Below are 23,093 nucleotides of genomic sequence, written 5' to 3' on the forward strand. Positions count from 1 at the left end.
GGACGGGCGCAAGACGAAAAAGGTCTCAGGCCGGCGGGGCGGCGCCGGCGGGCAAGAAGCGGAAGAAGAGGGTGGTGCACGACCCGAATCGGGAGTACATTGTGGAAAGGATCTTGGAGAGCGACACGGAACCCGACGGCACGCGGCGGTTCAAGCTCAAGTGGCACGGCTACGGCGATATGTACAACTCATGGGAGCCCGAGCACCACGTTGGCGACGAGCTGATAGCCAACTGGGATCGCAGCAAGGACGATGCCGCGGCGGCCGACGCGGACGCGGCCGTGGCCACCACCGGCACCCGCCGTCTCGGGCCTCGGCGCGCTGCCACTCCCGCTGCCGCTGCCGTTGCCCCTGCTGCCGCTGCCCCTGCCGCTGCCCCCACCACCGCCGCTGCCGCCACAGGGCCAGGACCAGGGCCGGCAGGGGCTCACCGCCTTAGTCGTGAGGAGCGTGCAGCTGCCCGTGGTGCTGCCCGTGGTGCTGCCCGTGCTGCTGCTGCTCCAGCTCCGGCTCCGGCTCCGGCTGTGCCTCTGGCCGCGGGCGCAGCGGGTGCTGGGCCTTCGGGTGCGCGCGGCGGAAAGGCTCCATGCAAGCTCTGCTCGCTAAACCACTTCGCTGGCTGCGATGTGAGAAAGACAAATATTGGTTGTGATCGGTGTAAGTCACTTACCCAACTCCCTGGACATGTCTATCCGAGCCTTCTTTTGTCGTCCTGGCGCAAATGAAACTAACGCGTCACACTGCAGGCGAAACATGGGGTCTTCAGTGCGTCTCGCAAGACGGCCAGACCCAGTACCCGACCAGGCCCGAGTACGCGGGCACGGGAGAGCTGTTCAAGCTCAGAGTTGTCAAGTGCGAGCAGTGCAAGGAAAACAACCGCCCCTGCGACAGGACCGAGTTCTGCATCTCGTGCGCCCAGAACGGCGAGGACATGTGCGACCGCGGGGCCCGGGCGCTAACCTTCGCCCCAGGCTCGGCCACGGGCGACGACCAGCCCTTGTACTTCCAGGCCCTCGGCTGGGACGGGCAGCTCGGGGTCCCCAAGAACCCGCCCAGGGCCGAGGTCCCGGGCCCGCCCTACCCGATGGAGCTGCGCGTCGCCAAGACGTGGCCGAAGTACTACGGCTGCCGCCGCCTGGACCCGGACCGCGACGTCTACAGGTTCAGGCAGCGCACCCACGCGCCCCCGGGCTTCCAGGAGCACGACGCCCCGGTTGTAACCGTGCGGGAGGTCGCCGATGCGTTATATGTGCCGCCGCCACCGCCGCCTCCTCCCCCCGCGCCGCCTGCCCCTCCCGCGCCGGCCGTGGCTCCTGCCCCGTCTCCTTTCGTGGGCCCTGGCTTTAGTCCGGCTCTGCCGCCGCCGCCGCCGGTTGCGCCTCCTGCTCCGGGCTTTGATTACGCTCTGTTGGATCCCGCTTTGGGTGGTGGTCTTCCTCCCCCTGCGCCCATGGCACCGCCTGCTGTTGCGCCGCCTGCCGCAGCGCTGCCTCCAGCTGGACGAGCCGCTGGAGGTGCCGCTGCGGATGCAGATGGCGACCTGATCATGACGGACGCGGAACGGGAAGCCTACGGCAGGGAGCCTCAAGGGCCTTCGCAGCCGTGGACGTTTGACGACGACTTCCTTCCGCACTTCACCGAAGACGGCCTCGTCGACCCCATATTCGACGGCCCGATCGTGCGGCGGCTGCCGCCGCGCGCCTACATCACGCCGGGGCCGTACGGGCGCGACGACGACGACTACCCGGGGGAGGGCAGGCCCTATGTGGGCCTGCTCTCGGCCGGCCAGCCCAACTTTTACAACCGGAGCACGCTCCGGCAGACGGACGCGCTGTCCCGCCTGCAGGCCAACCCGGACGCGCACCTCGACGACCCGGGCCTGGTCGACCTCCCCGTCCGGCCCGACCACCTGCTCCTGAGGCGCGCCGACGTGCTCGCCCGTCTGGGCCACGACCCGGCCGCCGCGCGCCGCGCCGCCGAGCCCGTGGGTGCCGAGTACGACATTGCGCCGCGCCAGCTGCTCCCGCTCACGTCCGTCAGGGTCCGGGACCCCATCGGCCTGCCGTGCCTGTTGGACTTTGGTGGTGGCGGGTCCCGCGACGACGAGGAGGAGCGGCTGCGCCCGCACATGAGGTGCCGCGAGCCCCGCCGCCCGTGGCCGGACCCGTCGGCGTGCGGCAACGACACGGACCGGTGGTGCGAGGACGCGCGCCACCACCACCCGCAGCAGCAGCCCTCGCCCGACGACGGTAACAACAACCACTACTGGGTCTGCGAGGACCCCTGCGACATCTCCAGCAAGCGCGCCATCCTCGACCCCGGGAACCAGGGGCTCGGCCACCTGCAGACGGCGCTCAACCTGCGCATGTACTTTTGCGCCACGTGCACCGCGGGGCTGGCCAAGAAGTCGGCCTGGCAGGGCAGCGGCTTCCGCGTCTGGTTCCGTGGTGACGACGACGGCGAGGACGGCGCCGCGGCAGCCGTCGTGAGCGCAACCGACGCCGACGGCCACGGCGCCTTCATGCCCGACGGCAGCGGCGGCGGCGGCAACCCGCTCGACCCGCTCGACCGCCCCCTGCCCGCCGTCACGGGCTGCTCGTGCTCGGCCAAGCTGCTGTACCGCACCCTGTGCCAGCACCACCGCCTCTCGCTCGCCGACGCCGTCGTGCGCGCCGCCGGCCTGCAGCGCGAGTGGGTGCTGACCGTCTACGGCGTCGGCAACGTGTGCCCGCGCTGCCTTAAAAAGGGCGGCGGCCTCCCGCCCCCACCCGCCGGCGCCGGCGCCGTCGCCCAGGACCTCGTCACCATCGAGGGCATGGCGGACCCGGCCGCGCCCCTGGCCATGGCCTGGATGCAGAACCTGCGTCTGGACAAGCGCGGCGCCTACGACGGCCTCGACCACCTGGCCTACATGTGCCTCGCCTGCCAGGACCGCGTCGTCGGGCCTAGGGACACGGTCCACCGTGAGATCCGCTGGCCCCCCGGCTTGGACCCCATGGACCGGGTGGCCTTGAGGGACTAGTAGCAAGGCCGTCATTATCACTTTGTCCGAACTTGCTCCACCCCCAGAACTGCGTGCCTGGGATGGCTGGCATGACGTTTCGATATTGTCGTTTGTCTTTTTTTTTTGTCTTTCTTTCTTCTTCTCATTAGCAGATCCGAGCTCGTGTCTGATTGCTTGCCTCTTCCAATCTTGGTTGTTTTTACCCTGGTCTGTACTTTGTCGCGCGTCTCAATCACTCAGTTTAACTCCGTCATTACAACGACGCCCGATTTATTATTTCCTTCTACAATCCAACTTCCTTGTTTCTATCCCCCCGGCGCAATGCTCTTCCTCCCGGCTAAACCTGCAATCGTAAACCATCAATAGTCTTTAAAAATTAGGCCCAAGTGTATCCATAAGCCGCAGCCTCCCGGGCAGGTAGAGCTCTGTGCAGACTCTGCGCAAAAGACTGTTGCTGTGGCATGGGCGTGTGTCAAGGAGCGAGTAGAATCAAAGGGTATCTTTTCAGGTGCAAACAAAACAAGAAATCAGAGCGAGGAAAATCAACGCATAAGCCCAAACGTGGAATAGCCCAGTCAAAATGAATGTGCGAGCCCAGATGCCGACGGTGTTGTGAGCCCAGAAAGGAGTGCCCATGGACACCACAATAGGACCAAGGAGCGTGAAGGGTGATGAGCAAGGAACGACCAAATAAACATTAAAAGCGGACCAAGGGCGTGGCTGGAGAACCATGACACATCCCTACACAGGACAGGCCCAAGGGCAAATGAATGCCTTATCACCTGGCCCCTCATAAGGCGAAGAAGGTTGCGACAAGTAAGAAGAGTGTCGTTAGGGTGGGTTGGCGCCAAGAGGAGGCACCGGCCGCTGGCACCGTCGGGGGCCTGCTGGTGGTGGTTCCAGGAGGCCTGGAGATGGTCCCGATCGGGAGCGAAGTGCTGGTGTTGGTGCTGATACTCGAGGATGAAGACGAGCTTGTGATTGACGCGCTACTACTTGTCGTAGACGTTGACGTAGGTGTGCTGCTTGACGAGGAGCTTGAGCTGGTGACGTTGGCACTCGTCGAAGAGGCAGTGGTGGTGGTGGAAGTTGAGATCGGGACCGGGGCGCTGGTGTTCATGCCCGTTCCCTGGCCCGTCGTCGTGACATCTGTCGTAGAGACCTGGGGTGCCGGATTGGTGCCCGCGGTTGTGGTGGGGTCCCCGACGTCATCGCAGTAGCTCAGGTATCCGACGAACTCCTGGACCAGATACACTCTGCCACCACTACCAATGGTTGTGTTAAGCTGAGTGTCACTGCACTCCAAGCAAGTCGCTAGTTCACCCTTGAAGGCCGACCCTGGTGCGCAAAGCTCAGGTATCTTACCGCGGCGTTGAGCTTCGCGGAACGCATTGTTACAAAACTGGAAGCATCTCGGCGATATCGGTGCGTTGGGCTCGAAGGCTACTTGGCGCTTTAGCAGGCCCCGCTTGGCGGCCTTTAGCAGCTCCTTGAACGATCTGCTACTGTACTGGTTCTTCGGCTTCCAGACAGGCGCGGCACCCCGCTTCTTGGGTTTGTAAGTGTGAACTGCATCTGCCGAGGGTGTTGGAGGCGGATAGACACTCAGTGAGGCCTGCGAGGTCCAGATGCCGGTAGTGATGGTCTGCGTCTCCCCATCCACCATTTTAATCACCTCGATTTTCTCGAAGATGCCAGTGCTGAGACCAAAGGCCCGGGGGTCGAGGTTGAAGTAGCCCTCGGCCGGCGGGTAGTAGCCCGTCTCGTTCTCAGCCCAGTGCACGGGCTTGATGGGCGGCGCCTGGATGCAGTGCTGTGGCTCGCATGCGAAGTCGTCGGGAGGAGCGCTATCCCAGACCGCGCAGCCACCAGGCTTGGGAGGATTGCATACATAGCCCGGCGCGCAGCCCCACTTGAAATTCTTCGGGGTGTCAATGACCCTCCTTGCTCCAGACGGTGTGGGAGCCGGGCAGGCGGGAGCTGGCGAGACGGTAATTGTCGCGAGAGTTTGGGTCTCAGGCCTCAGCGTGATGACTTCCACCCGAGTCACGGTCGCCGCCGGGAGAGTGGTCACGACAGTTTGTCCCTCCTTGGTCATAGTCACGGTGATGGCTGGCTGAACAGTCGTAATAGTCCGCGTGCTCAGCGACGTAGTGGTGATCACTCTTGTCACAGGCGGCTGTGTAGTGATGATAACCGAAGTCTCGGTCAAAGGCTTCGTCGTTGTCGCAGTAGCCGTTGTGGCCTTGGTGGTGATTGTCGTCTTCGTCTCGGGTTTCGTAGTCGTGGTAGTGACCGTGGTCTGAACCGTAGTAGGGACCTTGGTCGTGTACGTCGTGCCGATCGTCAGGGTGGAGACGACGGTTGCCACCACACAGGTCTCGTCATGTCTGCGAACCAACTGCCCATTCTCCATGTACGTCTTGGGAACAACCGAGCACTTGCTCACGGTCTAGAGGCATATCAGTCAGTAAATCTGCCAGCAAGTGAGAAAGGGAGCAGGTAGGTAGACAGTCGCAACGCCATCATCTTACCTCCGTTTTCTTCACCGTGACAGTCGTGGGAATGATAGTGGTGGCCCATTCAACCTTGGTGGTAGGCACGCTGTACGGCGCGAGTTAGACCCGAACTTTCTGGCTAGTATTGCCTCTTCTCACAGGGGGGTCGCGATATCGGGGACTCGACTTACTGAACGCTTTGGGTCACAGTCTTCACATCGCTGACAGTCTTCACGTCGGTGACAGTCCTCACATCGCTGACAGTCTTCACGTCAGTGACAGTCTTCACGTCGCTGACCGTCTGCGTTACGGTTTTTGTGTGGTCCGTTGCAGCAACGAGAGGGCTTAGGACCAGGGCCGCGATGGCCCAGGGGCGCCACGAGTGCACCATGGAGGACGGGGCTGCGACGAGTTCGAACTGATGAAGAGTCTGTCAAACTCGCTGTATCACAGCTAGTCTCGTCTTCCTAGTGGCCACTACAGAACGAGTGTGGGCAAGCGAGTGGATTTCCTGATACATGGAAAGATGCATTTTGTGTCAGTGGGAGGCATCTTGGGCACCCTGGCTAGGTAGCTAGCTAGCAAGGTCTGCGGTGGTGGGTCGTACCTAATGAGGATATCAAGAGCCGTAACAGCCGCTTCACTCTGTCGAGAGCACGACAGAGCAGCCAATGGAGGCTGTGGCAGGAGAACGGCTTGTGACGGAGACCCAAACGGGTTTCTTTGGACCAGACTGTCGCGGAGGGCGAGAAGTAGAGGAAAGGAGGTGTCCACAGATCCGGGAGAACAGGACGGCGCGCAGTTATCAACCAGCGCTAAGATGAGCTGTCTGCTGCGCCCCTGGCAGGTCTGCCTCCCGAGGAGAGGACGTATGCACTCGCATGCAGGTTTCAGTGGGGAGCTCAGGAAATTTCCACCATGCAAAGTGCGGGCCTAGGCTGCCAGGCTCGGGACTGGACCTACAACGAGTAGGTAGGTGCCGGACAGACAGGATGGGGGTGGTGCCGCTTTGGCAGGCAGGGTGTGATCCATCAAGACACCCATGTCGCCTAACCTTGTTCCCTCGTAGAATCAAGACCGCCCGCTGCGGCTGCCGTACACGGTCAATACCAATACGGGGACGGGTGAGCGGGGGATGGGCTGAGAGGGAGAGGAGATGGGCAATGGCCTGTGGCGTTGGTGGAGAGCGGGATGGGCAAAGGGCGAAGAGGCGTGCCGGCAGGGCGTGTAGCGTCACATCGTACCCATGCAGCTCCATCCTTGGATGTGCTGGACTCTGGTGTCGCTGCTCACGGCCACTTGGCGACAAGGGCTAAAAATGGGCGACTACCGATTTTTGCTCGTCATCACTGGGACGACCCTTGCCCTGGCGGGACCGTCTGTTGTTCCTGCCAGCAATTTCGATAGATGAGGCTGTACACACAAAAAGAGCTCTGGTGGGACTCCTTGGCAACAGCCAGATCTGACGCTCGGGGCACAGGGCAATAGAATTTGCATGTTGGTTGAGAAAGGGTCACAGGAGGGAAATTGAGACGAACTCAGGGGTAGGGAGAGATAATGCGCACAGCCATGCTATCTCAAGTAACAAGACCGCGTACAACGGTCAAGTGTTCCTGCAGATGACAGGCCTGTTTGCCAAAGGGGAGGCTGGTTCCTGGCTGGGATGACTACGGGACGGACTCCGAGCTTGCCATATCGACTGCGGTCCACGGCAGCAGCTTCCTGGGGCCGGCCAGGAGAGCTGGGTGTGCAACACACCCACCCGTCTTGCACCGGAGCTTGTGTGACCTATGGGAGGCCAGGACGCAGCGAAGCTTCCTCTGCCGTGGTGGGGAGAGCAATATGTGCACCTCTTTGCAGGGCGGGAAAGTGGGGTTGCTTCCATCAGCGGTGGGTGATGTATCCGTATACAGGCCGTTGGCCGCTGAGGCTGCCTGGCCCCTCCCTCCTTTGAGCACCTACCTACCTAGGTAGGTACCTAGGTAGGTAGGTAAGCGGCTTGGCCATTATCAAGGTCCGATTAATGGCCGGGAGGGTGTGTAGCGGCAAATAGTGCATGGTAAAAATGCTCTTTCGGTCGGTTTATCGGTGCCGCAGTGGGGAGGACAACCGCCACCTTCGGAGCGAGACAGTGCCTATGGTGGGAGCGAAGGTTTCTTGTGGTGGCAACGCGACGCAGGCCGCTGCTCGCAGACTGTCTCTGGATGTGCGTTTGTGTTTGCGTCTGTGTCTACGTCTGTATCCGTATCTTCGTGTCCCCTAAGCCTCGGCGTTGGCCGAATTGGGGTTCCAATCGTGTCAGCTTACCGACAAGAAAATTGGGAGGCACAGCTATTGATCGATCGCAGAGGCGAATCTCGGACATTTCCATTGTTGTGAGGCGCGACGCTTGCCATGTGCTGCTCGCGGCGGGGTGCGGGTGTGCGGGTGGGAGAGGAGGGGGCGAGGTTGGGCAAGAGAGCCAGGGTCGGCAAGGCTGCCATCAATCGAGGTCGTGGTCGGGATGGCGACTCAGCACAGGCCAGCCAGCGACCAGGGTAGCTTGTGGGCCAAGAGCTGCGGTGGCAGGGCCCCTGCAGTGGTAACGTGTGTTGGTGCAGGGGTTGGAGTTGGAGTTCCACAGACCTGAGCTGACCGACTCCTGGGGCTCATTTCTCGACGAGGCACCCGGGCGACAATTGAGTAGCTCCTTTTTTGCTATGGTGCTCGCTGCTTTTTCGCGCTCGAGACAGTGACGTTATACTCTTTTTTTTTCTTTTCTTTTTCCCCAAGGATATTCTGTCTTCACAACGCAACGAACTACCTGCCTAGGTACATATCTACAACATGCAAGACCTACCTACCCGGTTCTCCCCTCTCTCCCAAGCCATCGAGTGGGCAAGGCCCCTAGACGTGGTGAGGGGTAACTAATAGTCAGCACAGATAAATCAACCTACCGACAGTGGGACGCTAGCGCTCCAGCGCATCGACATGTGGATGATGTGCATGGGCAAGAATCCTGGGCTGGCACCTGACCCGACCTATTTTCAGCCCAGAGCATCTCCCGATAGGGCAAGGCTGGCAATGTGTTGACCACTCGTAAAGCCCGGCCTATCGCTACAGACGCCGACACGCCGTTTGCTTGAACGGTTCGAGATCTCTGTGGGGTTCGGGTGGCTTGACGTGTTCTGCACGCTCCCGTCGTCAAGCTCCCGAACCAGCGGCAATCTCGCGTCGTCTGAACTGCTGACGAACGAGTTTGAAGGCATAGTGATCAGCTTTGGACAGAAAGCACAGAACTAGCGATTCCGTGGACCTCGACATCAGTTCTTCCGTTTTCCCAACAAGGAAGCTCGTCTTGCGCTCGCTAAGAGGATTGGTGGCTGAGCAAGTGCGGCTTCGTGAGGTAGAGGTGGGCGACGGAAGCCGGTGGCTGGGCTTGCTTGCTGTTCTCACTTTTTCCTTTGTTCCGCGATACCCCACCATCCAGCAGCGGAGTCGGTTGCGGTGGGTCAATAAAGATGCTGTGCCGTGGGGCCACAGCCAACTAGGCTGTACATCCCCGCTGATCGCCCATCCCAGCAAATGAATTGATCGCGTTGGTTCTGGATCTCAGAGGAGCTTTGAGCTGTTTTTTTTTTCTCACCCCCTCTTCACAGCAATCACCGCCCTGCCTCTGTGCTCAGACCATGTATCGAAGCCAACATCGCCCAACGGGCTCCCAGGGTCTTGTCGTCTTGACTCGGGGTTTACCAGGATGGAAGCCGAGGACGGCGAGACGCCTTTGAGCTCGTCTTGGCCACCATAAGCTCGTCAAAGAGCACCGTCGATGCCCAGACTCGTTTGCCTCGTCAGCACATGGAATTTTTCCTTGGGGGCCGTCGTCGCTGGCTTTATTTTCCGCCTTGCTTCCCTTTTGCCGGCGGACGGCCCGACAAAGACAACCTCATCTAGGCCCAGAAGAAGTCGCTCGTTGCCACCCTTGGCGCTGCACGTGTCGTTGGGCAAGGTACAATGCAGATGCAGTCAGCCCAAAGAATGCAACCTTGGCCTGACCCGACCGACATCTTACCACTCACCCACTGTGCCACTCGAGAAGAGGGAAGGACAAGGGACCACGCCAGTGGGGAACGGGCAGTTAGTTCATTGCCAGGATGAAAAGGGCCGCCAGTACCAGCCAGCATAGTAGGGCACGGTCTCCCGTTTGCGCCCAGGGCACAGGCCGTTGCATGACCAACACCAACAGACACCCAGGGGTTCTTCTCGTCAGCTATCCCAGACGGCCAATTTGTGTTGAATTGTCTCCCGTCTCCCCTTACCTTCTGCAACAAGCAGCTGGACGGCTAGGGCTGTCTGTGAAAGAGGCCAGGAAAAATGTCCCGACTGGACGGTTGAGGAACAGAGAAACATCCACTACTCAGCGGCAAGGCTGGCCGTGAGGGGCGCCCAGAAATTTCGGGTACTTCTCGGGGCCTATGGGGCCGCTGGCGGTCATGCATCGTGACTACGGGGACAGAGTAGGAGTGCTGATTCTAAGGGTACCATACTTAGCGAGGTGCGAGGTTGCAACGCCTGCCTTCTCCCCAAGTAGCCCAGGCCCTGGCAACTTCCTCGCCTCTCTCGACAAATCAAGACGTGCAAGGTCTCGATGTGGGTGTGCTGCCCGTTGTGTCTACTAGCAGCTGCCATTCCCCAGTACCCATCCCTGCGACCGGAGGAATGCAGTCAAGACACACAGGTGTCTCGCCCTTGGCTGCATCTGGACCGCCGCCACCCGTTCCTCTCAGGGAAATACCTTCTCGTTTCTGCATGCAATATCCAGAACCTTGGAAGTACCAGGTACCTAGCCGCTACTGCTCCTCGCCGTCTCCGGTTGGCCGTCTGCTGTCTGGGACGAGGTCACTGCAGAGGCATCCGTTCCGTCCCTCCTCGCCCCGTCGCACTCACGCTGCTCTGGGCGGCTCAGTTCGGGCCCGGAACTGAGGTAAGCCACTGGAAAGGCGTCCTTCCAAGCCCCCGCTTCCTCTGCTCCTCTTCCGTCTTCTTTCATGCCGGACAAAGGACGTCGCTGTGTCTTCTGCATCCGGGAGACCTCGTGGGCTGGCATTCTTTGATCCGCATCTGCTGACGACCAGACACCAATGCGGCCTTAACTACATTGCGTTCCAGTGGTTGACCGGGATTTCCGAGGTCTAGCCTTTTTTCTTGCTTCGCTGGTTTATCATCATGTCCCAGCTGTGATACCCGCCCCTCCCACTCATCTTCTTGCACCTCACTCCTTCCCTTCCACACAGACGTTGAAGATTCGCGATTTCGGGGGAAACTTCATATCCCCTTGTCCTCGTAGATAGCGCTGCCTATCTTTTCCCTGTCTCTTTTCCCTCCCCATATTTAGCCCTCCTTATCGACAAAGCAGGGACGCACACAACAATAACGCGGCCTCGGAGGCCTAAACGGGAGTAGAGATGCCTCAATCACGAGCTGCCTCCTTGGCTGGAGTCCTGCTCGGCGCCCTGGCCCTTACGCCAATGACCCAGGCCCAGCATGGCGGATGGATCAAGGACCAGGTCAACACAACCATGTGCTTTTGGGAACAGCTGCGAGGTGAGCTCCAGCCTAACCGGCGAGCTGGATTCAACGCTGCCATCGACCCGTCGTTTCTATATGACCCGACTAACCTGTGTCGTCGTGGTATAGGGCACCAACTAAGGGACACCATCTATCTGGATGGTGGCCTTCTCGGCTGGAGGCCAGGCATGAGCACTGGGGAATATGGCCCAATAAACGCCGATAGTAAGCCTCTCAGCGACCTTGAGAATATGCTCTCCTTTCTAACCGGCACTTAGACAATCCTTTCGCTCTCATGTACAAGCTGAGGCTGGGAAAGGCGTTCAATATCACGGACAACATCACCTCAGTGCTGGAGACTCTGTCGAAGGCACCTGGATCGGGTGCCGGGAATAACATCGCCCCAAATTACTACGACGGGGCTCTTCTGGGCAACGACAAGGCCTTCTATTTATACGGCGGTCTTCTGACCAAGACGGACACCCTCAGCGCGCCCGAGCGCGACAGTGTCTACGCCTACCGTGGCTACCAGGCCAACCCAGAGTCCCGCGCGGCCTTCTCCCCTGGATTTTTCCTCAACAGGCTGCCCACGAACCTGACGCGCTACCTCGCATACGGCGGCGCCGCGTCCGCACCGTCGGAGAACAAGGCATGGTACTTTGGGGGTCAACACTCGCCGTCCTGGGGTCCCATCTACACTCCAACGCTTAACAATTCGGAAAACGCCATCAACGCCTCCAATACACTCATCACTCTCGATATGAGTGGTCCAGATGGCACGGAGAAGTGGTCCAACGTCACGCTTGACAACGTCAAGGGCCGTGCCAATCCCGAACTTGTCTGGGTTCCCTACGGCGCCCAGGGTCTGCTCATTGCCATCGGAGGCGTCACCTACCCCGACTTCGACAACGGCAGGCTTCAGTCGTCAAACGCCGCGGCGAGCGTAAGTTTTAACCCTAACATGATGACGGGCCGGTGAAATTTGTACATACTGAATCGCATCACTTCAACGAACTAGGAGTCTGAGAGCAAGGGGTTTACTGCCGAGGTCGACGTTTACGACATCGCCAAGGACAAGTGGTACCGGCAACCTACTATCCACACCGGGCCTGGCGCTGTGACGCGCGGCTGCACTGTGGTAGCTGCTGCTCAAGACATGTCGAGCGTGAACATCTACTACTACGGGGGCTACAATGGCCGAGATATCGCCAAGGAGTTCAGCGACGACGTCTGGATCCTCTCGCTTCCGTCTTTCATGTGGATGAGGGTCACCAACGGCAGGCAGGGATACGGGCGCGTTGGCCACAAGTGCTTCAAGCCCTACCCAGACCTGATGATGGTGATCGGGGGCCAAAGGTACCAGCCAACTACCGAACACCTGTGCCTTCAGGACGGCGTGATTCAGCTTTTCAACCTCACCTCGGCCACGTGGCAATCGAGCTACGATCCTGCGAAATGGTCCAAGTACGGGGTTCCCGCAACCATTTTCAACATGATTGGCGGCACAGCAGAGGGAGGAGCCGACCAGAAGCGGCCCGACCCCTCGGGCTTCGCCAACTCGGAAATGGCCGCCGCCTTCGCCAGCCCTTACCCCACCCAGAAGATCACGACGTACTACCCTTACGCCTCGGCGGCGTCCAGCGACAACACGAACTCTAACCTGCCCGGGAACGGCGACGGTGGCTCGGGAGTGCCGAGCTACGTGGGGCCGGTGGTCGGCGTCATCGGAGGACTCATCCTCATAACTGGCCTCATTGCCGGCTTCTGCGTCTACCGACGCCGCCATCTGCTGAAGCGCGACCAGGCGGGCGCGAGCGAGGTTGGGACGACGGACGAGAACGGCAACCGCATCATGAAATGGATGCGCGGCCAGCCGAGCGAGCACAAGGGCCCGCCCACCGTGACGGCCACCGAGGAGACCGCCTTCACGCCGTATATGGAGAACGGCCTGCCGATACCCCCGAAGTCGGTCCAGAGCGTCCCCTCGACCACACCCGCAGCCACCGCATACACCACGACGTCGCCATTCCCGGCGGTCGAGATGGCGGACACGCATAGGGCAGAACTGATGGGTAAGAAAACCCCCTTGACAGCTAATTCCCCCTCCACCTCCCGCCAGCTACAGCAAAAGACTAATCACGGGACCGCAAGGAGACAGATACTTCGCACTCGCCCTGCATCGAGCTTCCCCACGAGCCTCTGTCAGCAGCCGAGATCGTGAACAAGCACCCACATTTCGCCCACCAGCAGACCAACGGCGGGTCGATCCACAGCTCCAACCTCTACTCCTCGATCGTGCAGACTGACCACGCGTCGGTGACGTCGAGGTCCTCGCCCGCACCCGGCGCCTACCCGGGGCTCGAGCCGGGCGCCCCCGGGCGGCCGGACTCGCCCCCGCTGGGCGGCCCCGGGGGCTACGACACGCTCGGCGACCTGCCCCAGCAGCACCAGCACCAGCACCAGCACCAGCACCAGCAGCCGAACCCGCACGACCAGGGCGGCCCGCTGTCGCCCGTGTCGCGCCTCGAGTCGGGCGTCTCGGGCATCAGCGACCGCGACCGTGGCCACCTACGCCAACTGTCGGACGAGACCGTCTCGTCGTTCGGCGCCGGCGGCGTCACGGCCGCGCAGGCCAACGCCGTCGTCTCGCCCTCGTCGGCCGTCGCGGGCCCCGGTGGCGGCCAGCTCCACCCCCTGGTCGGCACGCCGCCGCTGGTGTCGCCGCCCGAGTTCGGCGGCGACGGAGACGACTACCTCTCGGCTCGCGCGGCCCAGGCGGCCCAAAGGCCGCCGCAGCCGCCGCAGCGTGGACCGAGCAGCGGCAGCGTGGGCAGCCCGTTAAGGAAGAGCGTGTTCCATGAGGGCGAGTAGAAGGGTCTTGGGTCGAAACGCTTGGCCGTCCGTCCATCTTGACTAACTAGTTTGTCATTTTAATGTCTTTTTTCCTTCTTTCATTCTCGCTCTCTTTGTTTCCTCTTTGGCCTCTCTCATGGCAATTCCGGTATATACCTTTCATAGTGTCTTGTATTGGTGTTGTCTCAGGAACCTTGGGTAAAACAACAGATGGAGCGATTTCGGCTAGGCTCTACCGTAGTTGAAATCGATCATGTGCTAGGAAAGCATTCCTAGCTATATAAAAAAGGACAGTAATGTTTTCGCAAGCACATGAGCGACTTTTCAATGACACGAATGCTCCACACTTTCGGGACCGTTGGGGCCTAGGCACTGCGTTAACAAGGCAAGATGCAGAAAAAGCGGTGCTGGCCTCCCCGGCGCTTCCAGAACTCCTATTCCAAAAGCAGCGCGATATCTTTCTGCTCTCTGGCCATGGCAAGGTCTCCTGGCCTTTTCCCCTCGGAATTTTCGGCCTTGGAATTAGCGCCGTTGCCAAGTAGCAACCGTACCATTCCTATGTTCCCATTTTCTGCCGCCGTATGTAGCGGCGTCCGGCCGTTGGCATTTGTGGCCTCTATGTCGGCGCCGTTGTCCAGCAGCAATGACATTGCGTCCTCGTTCCAGTGTCCTGCCGCCAAATGCAACGGCCTCCGTCCGCCAATATCTGCCCCCTCTATATTGGCACCGTTGTTCAGCAGCAAGCGCACCACTTCTATCTGCCCATTTTCTGCCGCCGTATGTAGCGGCGTCCAGCCGTTGGCATCTGTGGCCTCTATGTCGGCGCCCTTGATCAGCAGCAATGTCAATACGTCGCCGTTCCCGTATTCTGCCACCAAATGCAACGGTGTTCTCCCGTTTGAGTCTCTGGCCTCGATATTGGCGCCGATATCCAGCAGTAATGATATCACGCTCGCATTTTCGAATATTGTCGCCAAATGCAACGGTGTTCTCCCGCTTGGGTCTCTGGCCTCGATATTGGCGCCGATATCCAGCAGTAATGATATCACGTTCGCATTTTCGAATATTACCGCCAAATTCAACGGTGTTCTCCCGTTTGGGTCTTTGGCCTCCGCGTCGACACCGTTGTCAAGTAGCAGCCGCACGATACTTTCGCACCCCTGGGATACCGCAAAGTGCAACAGTGTTTCCCCTTTTGGGTTTTTGGTTTTCGTATCGGCACCGTTGTCAAGTAGCAGCCGCACGACACCTTCGCACCCTTGGGATACCGCGAGGTGCAGCAGTGTTTCCCCTTTTGGGTCTTTGATCTCCATATCGGCACCGTTGTCAAGTAGCAGCCGCACGATACCTTGGCGCCCGTGGAATACCGCGAGGTACAGCAGTGTTTTCCCTTTTGGGTCTTTGGTCTCCGTGTCGGCACCTTCATCCAGCAGCAATTGTACTCCACCTTCGTCCCCGACTTCTATGGCTTTTACCATAGGCGCCTTCATGTCGGGGATGTTGATCTTGCCAAGGTGTTTGTCCAGCAGCTGCGCGAAGATGGTATACTCGTGGTTGTAAGCCCACTGACGCAGCCCCAAGCCATCTTCTGCTTCTGCGCGCATGTCGATCCTCCCCTCCCTTAGGAGTTTGAGAACCAGTCTTTGACATCCAAGTTCATTCAGTGCAGCGCATTTGATGTGATGCAAGTAGTACAACTTCGCGTAGGGGAGAAAGCTGAACTGATGCGTGTAGTGCGGATTGGAACGATTTCTTTCATGCAAGAGAAGAGGGCCGATGTTGTATTTGGGTTGCTTGCGAGGTTTCCAAAGAAGCGATGCGGCCTCCTGAATACGGCCTGAGGTCGAGGTGCCCAAACTGGACTGGATTATCTTTTGTGGTGCTGTCGCGGCCATCACTTGAGGGGCCACCAATGTGGACAGTTGCGTGTCGAAGACGCCGTAGTTGAGGTAGGTGAGAATAATGTACGCCATTGTTGTCAGTGCACTGTTGAGGGTAAACATGACACCAGATGAGGACCCAAGCAGGAACTGTTTGACGCTATGATGCACCAAGTGCACGGCGAAGTCCTCCTCGTCGACAATGACAAGGCCTCCGCAGCAGGCCAGGGTCGAATGTATGTCGTTGAGAAGCTGAGCCGGGTTCCAATCCGTATTCCCCGGGGTCACACTGAGGGCTTCCCGTAGCTCGTCTGTGGTGAGTGGACGCCGAGCGGCGGTTACAAGCTCGAGCGTTTTTTGCTGGTAGTCCTTCCCAAGCGCTTCCGATTTCTGTAGGATGCGGGAGAATGTGCTCGGAAGATCTTTCGGGAGGTCGGCCAAGGCTCGTCGGATTGCTTGGTCTGTCTTGGCGGCGCACAGAGACTCGAGCTGGAGAGCAACCCAGAGGAACATGCCATGGGCACCCTGCACCAGAGCATCCTCGATCTCTTTGATCAGGAGTGGATCTCCCATCTTCAGCTTTCCAGACGCTCTGCGCCTCTCTAGCTCTGCAGAGATGAATTGGCCGACGTCGGGATTGTTGTCGGGAATTTGCCAGAAGCTGGACCTAGCGAGGGTGATTGTGCGTAGCCGCGAGGCGGTGCCTGGCTCAACTCTGAACGAAACACACACCAGAAGAGAAGACGTGTCTTGGAGCTGCCGTAAGACATCAAACATACTTTGCGCCTGGCCGTCGTCGCATTCGTCTAGCCCATCGACAACAATGTAGGCTCTTGGAGGTAGGACTTTCAGGAGCAAACTCGTCACTCCATCAAGGTCCATCGCCGGACTTGTCGGGTCGGTCAAATCCCCAAGCCTGGCAGGACCAGGAGGTGGGCCTAGCAGCTGCCGAGCCAGGCAACCCATTATTGTCCGTGCCTGTAGACTGTCAGGGATGTCGTGCCGGCAAAAGAAGTAGGCGACCGGAAGCGGGTTGTTCTGAACATAGAGGCTGAGATCACCGACCATGTTGGCCAACAAAACGGATTTGCCGGACCCCAATTTGCCGGTACACACAAGCGTACAGGAGCTGGTCTGGGTTTTCCAGTCTTGATATTTCTGGGTTCGGTCGAGGAGGGTGGTATATCCCGCCTTTTTTATTTCTTTCCAAGATTTCTGGTAGTCATATGCGGAACAAGCATCGAGAATGCGGGAGTAGGCCTTGAACTTTTTGCGATGCGTCTCCGATTTGGAGAACTGGAGCAGAGCTTTGGTTGTGGAGCCCTGCTCTACAAGATCCTTCGCCATGAGAGCGTTTACCTCGTCTTTGATATGCGACGCCCATAAATCGGTCCCTGACTGGTAGGCCTTCAACTCCGAATCGCTGGGGAACGATAGAAGTTGGCAAAGTACCGATTTGTTTGTCAACTTTAGGTGCTGGTGGCAGAGGTTGACAACGACGATGAAGTATTCGCAGAGGTATGACTGTAGCCTTTTGGATTGTGGGTAGAGCAGCGCCATCATCTCGTGGCGGGGAGAAGACCGCCCGATGGCCATGAGAAGATCCGACAGCTTCTCGAAGTAGGAATGGAAATTCGCCACAACCTACAAACCGTTAAGACAAGGGGGAACTCATCAGCCGAGGAAGTGAGTGGCTTACCAGCAGCGTCATCCTCACGAGCGACCAGATACCGCATGCAATAATGTTCTGAGAACCGCCGACCACGACATCTCCAAGAGCCGCGAACTGCTGGGTGGTCTGGAGGATATTACTGAAGCGAGGGCCGAAACATCGGCCACGGTAACCTCTCCCGGCAGCGCGGCGATCAACCTCGGCCGTCAATCGCATGATGTCGCCAGCATCCGGCGGGGATGCCCGCGCTTGGGATCGGTAGGAACGGAAGGTCGCTTTCCGCTCGTCGGACAGGGCGGCTTCGAATTCCGAAACCTTTTGGGCCAGCCGGATCTCGGGCTTCAGCGTCCCAGCCTTCATCAACGCAGAAGACATCGTCAAAGTGAATTTAGGGCCGATGTCTGACAAGATCTTGCTTGGTTCTTGAGCGCAGCCTTGTTCCTGATGGTAGGGGAGGGTCGAGTGATGTGAGGGAAATGAGGGGAGCAAAGGTCACTGTGGTCGCAAGACCAGAGCATGCGGCAGGCACTTGGGCAGAACCTATCAGTTCGGACAGAGAGAGAAATGCATGGGAGGCAAGCCCATTCAGCCGCATATTTTCGGCCGTGGCTGTGCCGCACAGCATTCCCATTGGGCAAAACCATTCGTTCCACGCGGCGCTTGATGGCTTGGGCACCCATATGCACGGTGATCGGGCTATCCGGGGTCCGCGGTGGGAGTTCCCACCTATCACCCTAGTCTCATCCGGGGCGGCATGTTTTCCGCGTGTCTGTCCGAGACCAGGCCAGCGACGAAGGAGCGCGTGATGTTTGCGCTGACAAGGGCGGCGGGTGTTGCCGCTTTTCTTAGCTCCCGTAGACCTATGTGCAGATAAGGGTAGGCTATAGCCCCGTACCGGGACCGACCACGCTCGAGATTGCGGTGGCCGGGGGTATAGAGTTGCTACCTAGCTTCGTGCCTACTGTGTCAACCGGCCCAACTCGATCGCCTCGTCAGTGTTGGAATGCTGATTGTCCGCTTGTGGCATTATATTTTTCTTGACAATAGCATCAGTGCTTAGTTTGTGATAGCACAATTCCTTTGACGCCATTGTTTAGCTATTGCTTCAAATTTGGCCATGTTCCCGAAGCCGATAGCTCCTTGTACTGAGCTGAACGCAATTTTGAGAATGACGGTGGGAGCCGCCTGGCACTTCAAGAGCGGCCTGCTGCGGTTCTAAAAATGTATAAGTACAGCAGTTTGTGCATGTAGTTCCGATCGTGTCCCTCTACTCTACAGCAGCCTCACCCTGAGCTTCACCTTCACACCACACTACTAAGCTCACAGCAACATCGCCCTCTCAACTTCCCTCATATCCCTCCAACCCACACAGCTTCCCGTCTCAGGACCCCAAGAACCCGCAGACGCATACAAGATGGCTCAGCAACACAACGCCAACGCCAGCCCTGCGCCCATGGGCGAGCCGGGCAGCTATGTGTGGCCCAAGCCCATCATCGCGAAGGACAGGCTCTCCTTCTCCAGGAGCGTGACCAGGTCCCCTGTCGCGGACTGCATCGGAGAGGTCGACCCGTCGACCTGGATCATCGCCAGAAGTCTCCTTCTCAAGCACCACCCCGAGGCGACCGCCCCTCCGCCCGGAACGTCCTGGCCCGCCGGCAGACGCTGGGGCGGCTACTACACGCTCGAGAAGGCCCCCGAGCCGCTGCCCAAGGCCTATCCAATCGAGGAGTCGGGCCCGCGAGCTCGGTTCGAGTTGAGTGGTATGAGGCATGGCCAGTGCGTATTCGGCATCGGTTCTGTGACGCTCAAGGTCCACGTCGTCTGCCCTTACTTTCTGGCCCCGGCCTACGAGCACGTCACCCTGAACTGGCTGGCCGAGCGGAAAGGATCCTTCAGCTTCGAGTTCCCCGAAGTTATCACGCACAAAGTGATCGACGGGCGCTACTACCTGTTTGTCACCAACCTCGTCGACACGCTCGGTCTCTACCATCTGCAGGACCGCTGGCAGAGCTCGATGACGACCCAGCAGAAGGATGCCTTGGTCGACCGTCTCGGCGCCATCTCCTGCGAGATGGCGGCTTTCAAGGGGAAGCGCGGCGGGAGCTACACGCCGCTCCTCAGCCCGCCAGTCGTTTGTGACCCGAAGATGCTCGACCCGCACAAATGCGGCCCGGATATGCTCGAGCCGCGCAACTGCAAAAGGCTGGGGCTGGACTGTCCCGAGCGTGTTTTTGCCCACAACGGCATTGCCAGGGAGAGCGGCTACCTTCCAGCGAACTCCATCCTCCTTGACGAGGATAACAAGGTCGTTGGAATCGCCAACTGGGAGCTTGCCAGCTTTGTACCCCGAGAGTTTGTCGTGGCTGCGGGCATGCTCTCGCCTTAGTACCTCATAGATCCAATTATCAACGGGGGCTAGCCGAATACTCGAGGTCTGGGCAAGTGCGGAACAGCAGGTGTGCATTTATAGGCGTTATGGAGGAGAGGCAGTAGATCGGTGTTGAGGCTGTAATATACTATCCTGAACTTGACATGCTTCTTAGAGACCTTGTGAACCCCCGACCAAGTGGTATTAATCGTATCTAACTAACACCTTGTCAGTCGCATCCTGCGATTTGCGCCGGCACAATCATTTCTGTGCAGGTGGCACTTGTCGCACGTAAAACTTCAAAATACAAATATTAACATGAAAATATTGAAACCAGTGCTTGGGTGAACGACCGTTGGGGAATGCCCCGGTACTGTGTATTTTTTTTCTTTTCGTATGTTCTGCGCGCGCCTATGTACCAGCAACTGCCCAATTAGCCTTACCGACTCTGTAGGAGCGAGTCCTAGCTCAGCCTCTTCACCCTGACCCGACCGTCGCGGTCCGCCAGCTCCGTGCCGACGTCGGGCCACTCGGCCGCCGTGACAAACGCCCTCTCGTCTCTGTCGAACCTAGCCGGCACCATCTTGCTGATCCCCTCGACGCCCTTGAGATCGAGCAGCTCGGGACGGCGCGAATCACCACCGGCACTGCCGCCTTCGTCGTCGTCGCTCTTACGGCCGTCGCCGTGGCCCGGCCCCTGGAGCCCGTACAGCAGCAGCGGGAGGATGCTGCTCTTCCATGTGGGCTGCCCGGGCTCCAGGTATCCCTGGGCGATCATCACGGCCAGCATGGCGGCCGTCGCGACCGCCAGCGCCGCCGGGAGCAGGAGCCACGGTCAGACGAAGCGGATGCAGAGCGTGCTCCCCATCACGGCGCCGCGCACAAAGGGCGCGTCGGGGTCCTCCCTACGGGGCGCGTCGGGCCCGGCCCCCGTCGTGCGCATCGAGTCGGACAGGGGGACGAGAAGTTGGCCACCGAGGCCGAGATGGACGCAAAGGACGCGTTCCGCCCCGCGTACAGCGGCGCCAGCCACTAGGCTCTGGCGCACTACAGCTCGTTCTAGACGTTGCAGGCATACCATAGCCTCTAGGCATTCCTCTCGGGATTCATATGCTGCGCAGTAGTTACCGTACCATATCTACCATTGATGCCGTTCGCGGACATTTTTAGGCGCCATTGTGTGAGCTACAGACAAGGCCAGCCACCAAGCGGTTCGTGATGGTGTTTTTGACAACCGAGAGTCTAGCATAACGGTGCCGTGGTCGAGGATGAGCTCGGATATGCCGTAGCCGCTAGCGCCCCCGCAGCCGAGAGTTCGACGCGCGCGGTTGGGCGTCGGCTGACTCCTTGTGCCCGCGGCGGTGGGATTGCTCGCGGCTGCTTTGGATGCTGTTAACCTGCGCGAGGAGCAAGGCGAGGAGCGAGGCGAGGTCTTTCTGGTGCTTACCCGGGTGTTGGTTTATCTGAGTAACGAAGCTCTCATTGGTCTTCTCGAGAGAGTCGAAGCGCTTGTGGATCGTCTCCACGAGCTCGTCCACCTTCGCGAAGCCACTCCGATGCTCTTTTTTGTCTTTCGGGGGCGAGTATCAATCGCCTCGCAGCGAGCCTCGGTCTCGGCTGCCTTCTGGTTGGCTCGCCCCGCCTAATTGAAAAGGGAGCGGAGGCCGAGTGCCCTTGAAGAGCGGTTCTTGGGCACTGGGACTATCTTTGCCCTGAAGACCGTCCTGAAAAGCAGCCGGGTCGTCGCCGGAATCAGGTGGATCGTTGAGGGGGACGCTGGTGCGCCTGCTGCGGCGTTGCGGCTGCGGCGGCGCGTCGTACAGGTCGCTTCCCTCGATTGACTCCTCGATCATGGCATTGTCTGCTGGATGATGGATATTGAGGCTGTCATCGATGTAATGCCACCGATGAAGCTTGGCTATGCCCCAGGAAGGGAAGCTTGTGATCTGCGGCCGTTGCATTTCAGCCGGTCCATGCCCTCTCTCCGACACAAGCTTAATCCACATCGATTCATTCCTCCCTTTTGGAAGTGGGCAGCGCCCAGCCAAACAACGCGATGGTAACGCACCCCGAAGTCGCGCCTATCAATGCTGGATTCTTCACGAGACGCTGGGTCCTGCTCGCCCACAAAATTTTCGCTTAGGAACGCGTTCACCCATGGATGAAGAGCCCGAGTCGCATCGTTTTCATTTCGCCCAAGCTCTGCATCAAGAAAACGGCATTCACAAGACTCGCGGAAGCGCACGCCATGCGTTTCGTATCGCAAAACACCACGATCCCCGTTCCAAAAGTACATTCCGCTTTCGAGCACAAGGGGCACACGTACATTCTCATGGAAAGGGTTGACGGCCAGCCACTTTCCATCGGATGGGTTCAGAGGTCCGAAACGTCCAAGGCCAGGATCTTGAACCAGCTCAAGGCCTTGATAGCACAACTTGGGATTATTCGGCCGCCACCAGGCGTAGGCGTCTCCGATGTTACGGGGGGTCCGATCTAAGACCTGCGGCTCCCGATCAAAAACTTCTGGGGCCCTTTCCCTACCATACCCGGCTTCCACAAAGAGCTCCGATCCGGCGTTGAGATTGAGCACATTGCCAAAGAGCGGCTCTCCAGCCTCCCCGGGCTTTCCGACCTCATCGCCTTTCAAAATCGACCCTGGCCAACACCCGTATTCACTCACGGTGATCTCAGCAGCCAAAACATCATGGCTCGAGGGGATGAGATCGTCGCCATTATCGACTGGGAAACGGCTGGGTGGATGCCACCATACTGGGAATATACAACAGCGTGGCATGTCAATCCGCAAAACATGTTTTGGCAAGAGGAGGTTGACAAATTCCTTACGCCTCTGCCCTACGAGCTGGAAATGGAGATTGTTAGACGGAAGTATTATGGCGATATTTAGGTGAACGATAGGCTCCCCGGTCCAACTCTCAACTGTAGCCACATACTTACTGGTCTTGTGCTCGTCTGTGCCATCAGCTTGCTCTATAATGCGAATGTTAATCTTGTCCTAGACTTGGATGCAGGAGGATAAGTGCATCTTAGGGGTTAGGGTTATAAACCAGGCGGGGCCCCGCCGTCGCGTCCGAGCCCGCCAAGCCAGACCCCAGCGAGTCCAGGAGTCGGCCGCTGGACCTCCAACCACACCGACAGCCAGCCATTCTCCCCCGACGTCGTCGCCAGTGTCGGCGATGCGCCCCGAGAAGCCATGCTGTCGTTCATTTTGATCCAGAACCGCCAGTATGTTGCCCTGATCCCCAATTCCCCC

At 59.2% G+C, this 23,093-nt stretch overlaps 11 protein-coding genes across 11 annotated transcripts in view; 5 read left to right on the forward strand and 6 right to left on the reverse strand.

Moving 5' to 3' along the window:
- Window positions 1–179: 179 nt before the first annotated feature.
- Window positions 180–3,022, forward strand: GGTG_07834 (hypothetical protein; the record flags this gene model as incomplete). Its single annotated transcript, XM_009225664.1, has 2 exons — window positions 180–657; window positions 747–3,022. The coding sequence occupies 2 exons, from the start codon at window positions 180–182 to the stop codon at window positions 3,020–3,022; spliced, it is 2,754 nt and encodes a 917-aa protein (XP_009223928.1).
- Window positions 3,023–3,176: 154 nt separating this feature from the next.
- On the reverse strand, window positions 3,177–6,337 carry GGTG_07835 (hypothetical protein). Its single transcript, XM_009225665.1, has 4 exons — window positions 6,110–6,337; window positions 5,694–6,013; window positions 5,539–5,608; window positions 3,177–5,456 (listed from the first exon to the last, which is right to left on the reverse strand). The coding sequence occupies exons 2-4, from the start codon at window positions 5,891–5,893 to the stop codon at window positions 3,795–3,797; spliced, it is 1,932 nt and encodes a 643-aa protein (XP_009223929.1). The 5' UTR covers window positions 5,894–6,013; window positions 6,110–6,337; the 3' UTR covers window positions 3,177–3,794.
- A 1,189-nt stretch (window positions 6,338–7,526) lies between these two features.
- On the forward strand, window positions 7,527–8,087 carry GGTG_07836 (hypothetical protein; the record flags this gene model as incomplete). The annotated part of the gene is made up of 2 exons (XM_009225666.1): window positions 7,527–7,712; window positions 7,834–8,087. The coding sequence occupies exons 1-2, from the start codon at window positions 7,559–7,561 to the stop codon at window positions 8,085–8,087; spliced, it is 408 nt and encodes a 135-aa protein (XP_009223930.1). The 5' UTR covers window positions 7,527–7,558.
- A 441-nt stretch (window positions 8,088–8,528) lies between these two features.
- GGTG_07837 (hypothetical protein) lies at window positions 8,529–8,750 on the reverse strand (the record flags this gene model as incomplete). Its single annotated transcript, XM_009225667.1, has 1 exon — window positions 8,529–8,750. One exon carries the CDS (start codon window positions 8,748–8,750, stop codon window positions 8,529–8,531), a length of 222 nt encoding a protein of 73 aa, XP_009223931.1.
- Window positions 8,751–9,246: 496 nt separating this feature from the next.
- Window positions 9,247–14,317, forward strand: GGTG_07838 (hypothetical protein). The gene is made up of 5 exons (XM_009225668.1): window positions 9,247–11,085; window positions 11,179–11,274; window positions 11,328–11,992; window positions 12,068–13,121; window positions 13,208–14,317. Exons 1-5 carry the CDS (start codon window positions 10,947–10,949, stop codon window positions 13,918–13,920), a joined length of 2,667 nt encoding a protein of 888 aa, XP_009223932.1. The 5' UTR covers window positions 9,247–10,946; the 3' UTR covers window positions 13,921–14,317.
- A 19-nt stretch (window positions 14,318–14,336) lies between these two features.
- GGTG_07839 (hypothetical protein) lies at window positions 14,337–17,888 on the reverse strand (the record flags this gene model as incomplete). Its single annotated transcript, XM_009225669.1, has 2 exons — window positions 17,482–17,888; window positions 14,337–17,426 (listed from the first exon to the last, which is right to left on the reverse strand). The coding sequence occupies exons 1-2, from the start codon at window positions 17,827–17,829 to the stop codon at window positions 14,337–14,339; spliced, it is 3,438 nt and encodes a 1,145-aa protein (XP_009223933.1). The 5' UTR covers window positions 17,830–17,888.
- A 980-nt stretch (window positions 17,889–18,868) lies between these two features.
- GGTG_07840 (hypothetical protein) lies at window positions 18,869–19,840 on the forward strand (the record flags this gene model as incomplete). The annotated part of the gene is made up of 1 exon (XM_009225670.1): window positions 18,869–19,840. The coding sequence occupies one exon, from the start codon at window positions 18,869–18,871 to the stop codon at window positions 19,838–19,840; it is 972 nt and encodes a 323-aa protein (XP_009223934.1).
- Window positions 19,841–20,285: 445 nt separating this feature from the next.
- On the reverse strand, window positions 20,286–20,612 carry GGTG_07841 (hypothetical protein; the record flags this gene model as incomplete). The annotated part of the gene is made up of 1 exon (XM_009225671.1): window positions 20,286–20,612. One exon carries the CDS (start codon window positions 20,610–20,612, stop codon window positions 20,286–20,288), a length of 327 nt encoding a protein of 108 aa, XP_009223935.1.
- A 45-nt stretch (window positions 20,613–20,657) lies between these two features.
- Window positions 20,658–20,986, reverse strand: GGTG_07842 (hypothetical protein; the record flags this gene model as incomplete). Its single annotated transcript, XM_009225672.1, has 2 exons — window positions 20,658–20,869; window positions 20,965–20,986. The coding sequence occupies 2 exons, from the start codon at window positions 20,984–20,986 to the stop codon at window positions 20,658–20,660; spliced, it is 234 nt and encodes a 77-aa protein (XP_009223936.1).
- Window positions 20,987–21,114: 128 nt separating this feature from the next.
- GGTG_07843 (hypothetical protein) lies at window positions 21,115–21,779 on the reverse strand (the record flags this gene model as incomplete). Its single annotated transcript, XM_009225673.1, has 2 exons — window positions 21,519–21,779; window positions 21,115–21,383 (listed from the first exon to the last, which is right to left on the reverse strand). Exons 1-2 carry the CDS (start codon window positions 21,673–21,675, stop codon window positions 21,115–21,117), a joined length of 426 nt encoding a protein of 141 aa, XP_009223937.1. The 5' UTR covers window positions 21,676–21,779.
- Window positions 21,780–22,889: 1,110 nt separating this feature from the next.
- Window positions 22,890–23,093, forward strand: part of GGTG_07844 (AP-2 complex subunit sigma) — a 1,817-nt gene continuing 1,613 nt past the window's right edge. Inside the window, exon 1 of the mRNA XM_009225674.1 lies at window positions 22,890–23,065. Within this exon, the coding sequence (XP_009223938.1) occupies window positions 23,034–23,065 (32 nt within the window). The 5' untranslated portion in view covers window positions 22,890–23,033. The remainder of the gene's footprint in view (window positions 23,066–23,093) is intronic.

The sequence above is a fragment of the Gaeumannomyces tritici genome (assembly GCF_000145635.1).
Source record: "Gaeumannomyces tritici R3-111a-1 unplaced genomic scaffold supercont2.4, whole genome shotgun sequence".
NCBI classification, from domain to species: Eukaryota; Fungi; Ascomycota; class Sordariomycetes; order Magnaporthales; family Magnaporthaceae; genus Gaeumannomyces; species Gaeumannomyces tritici.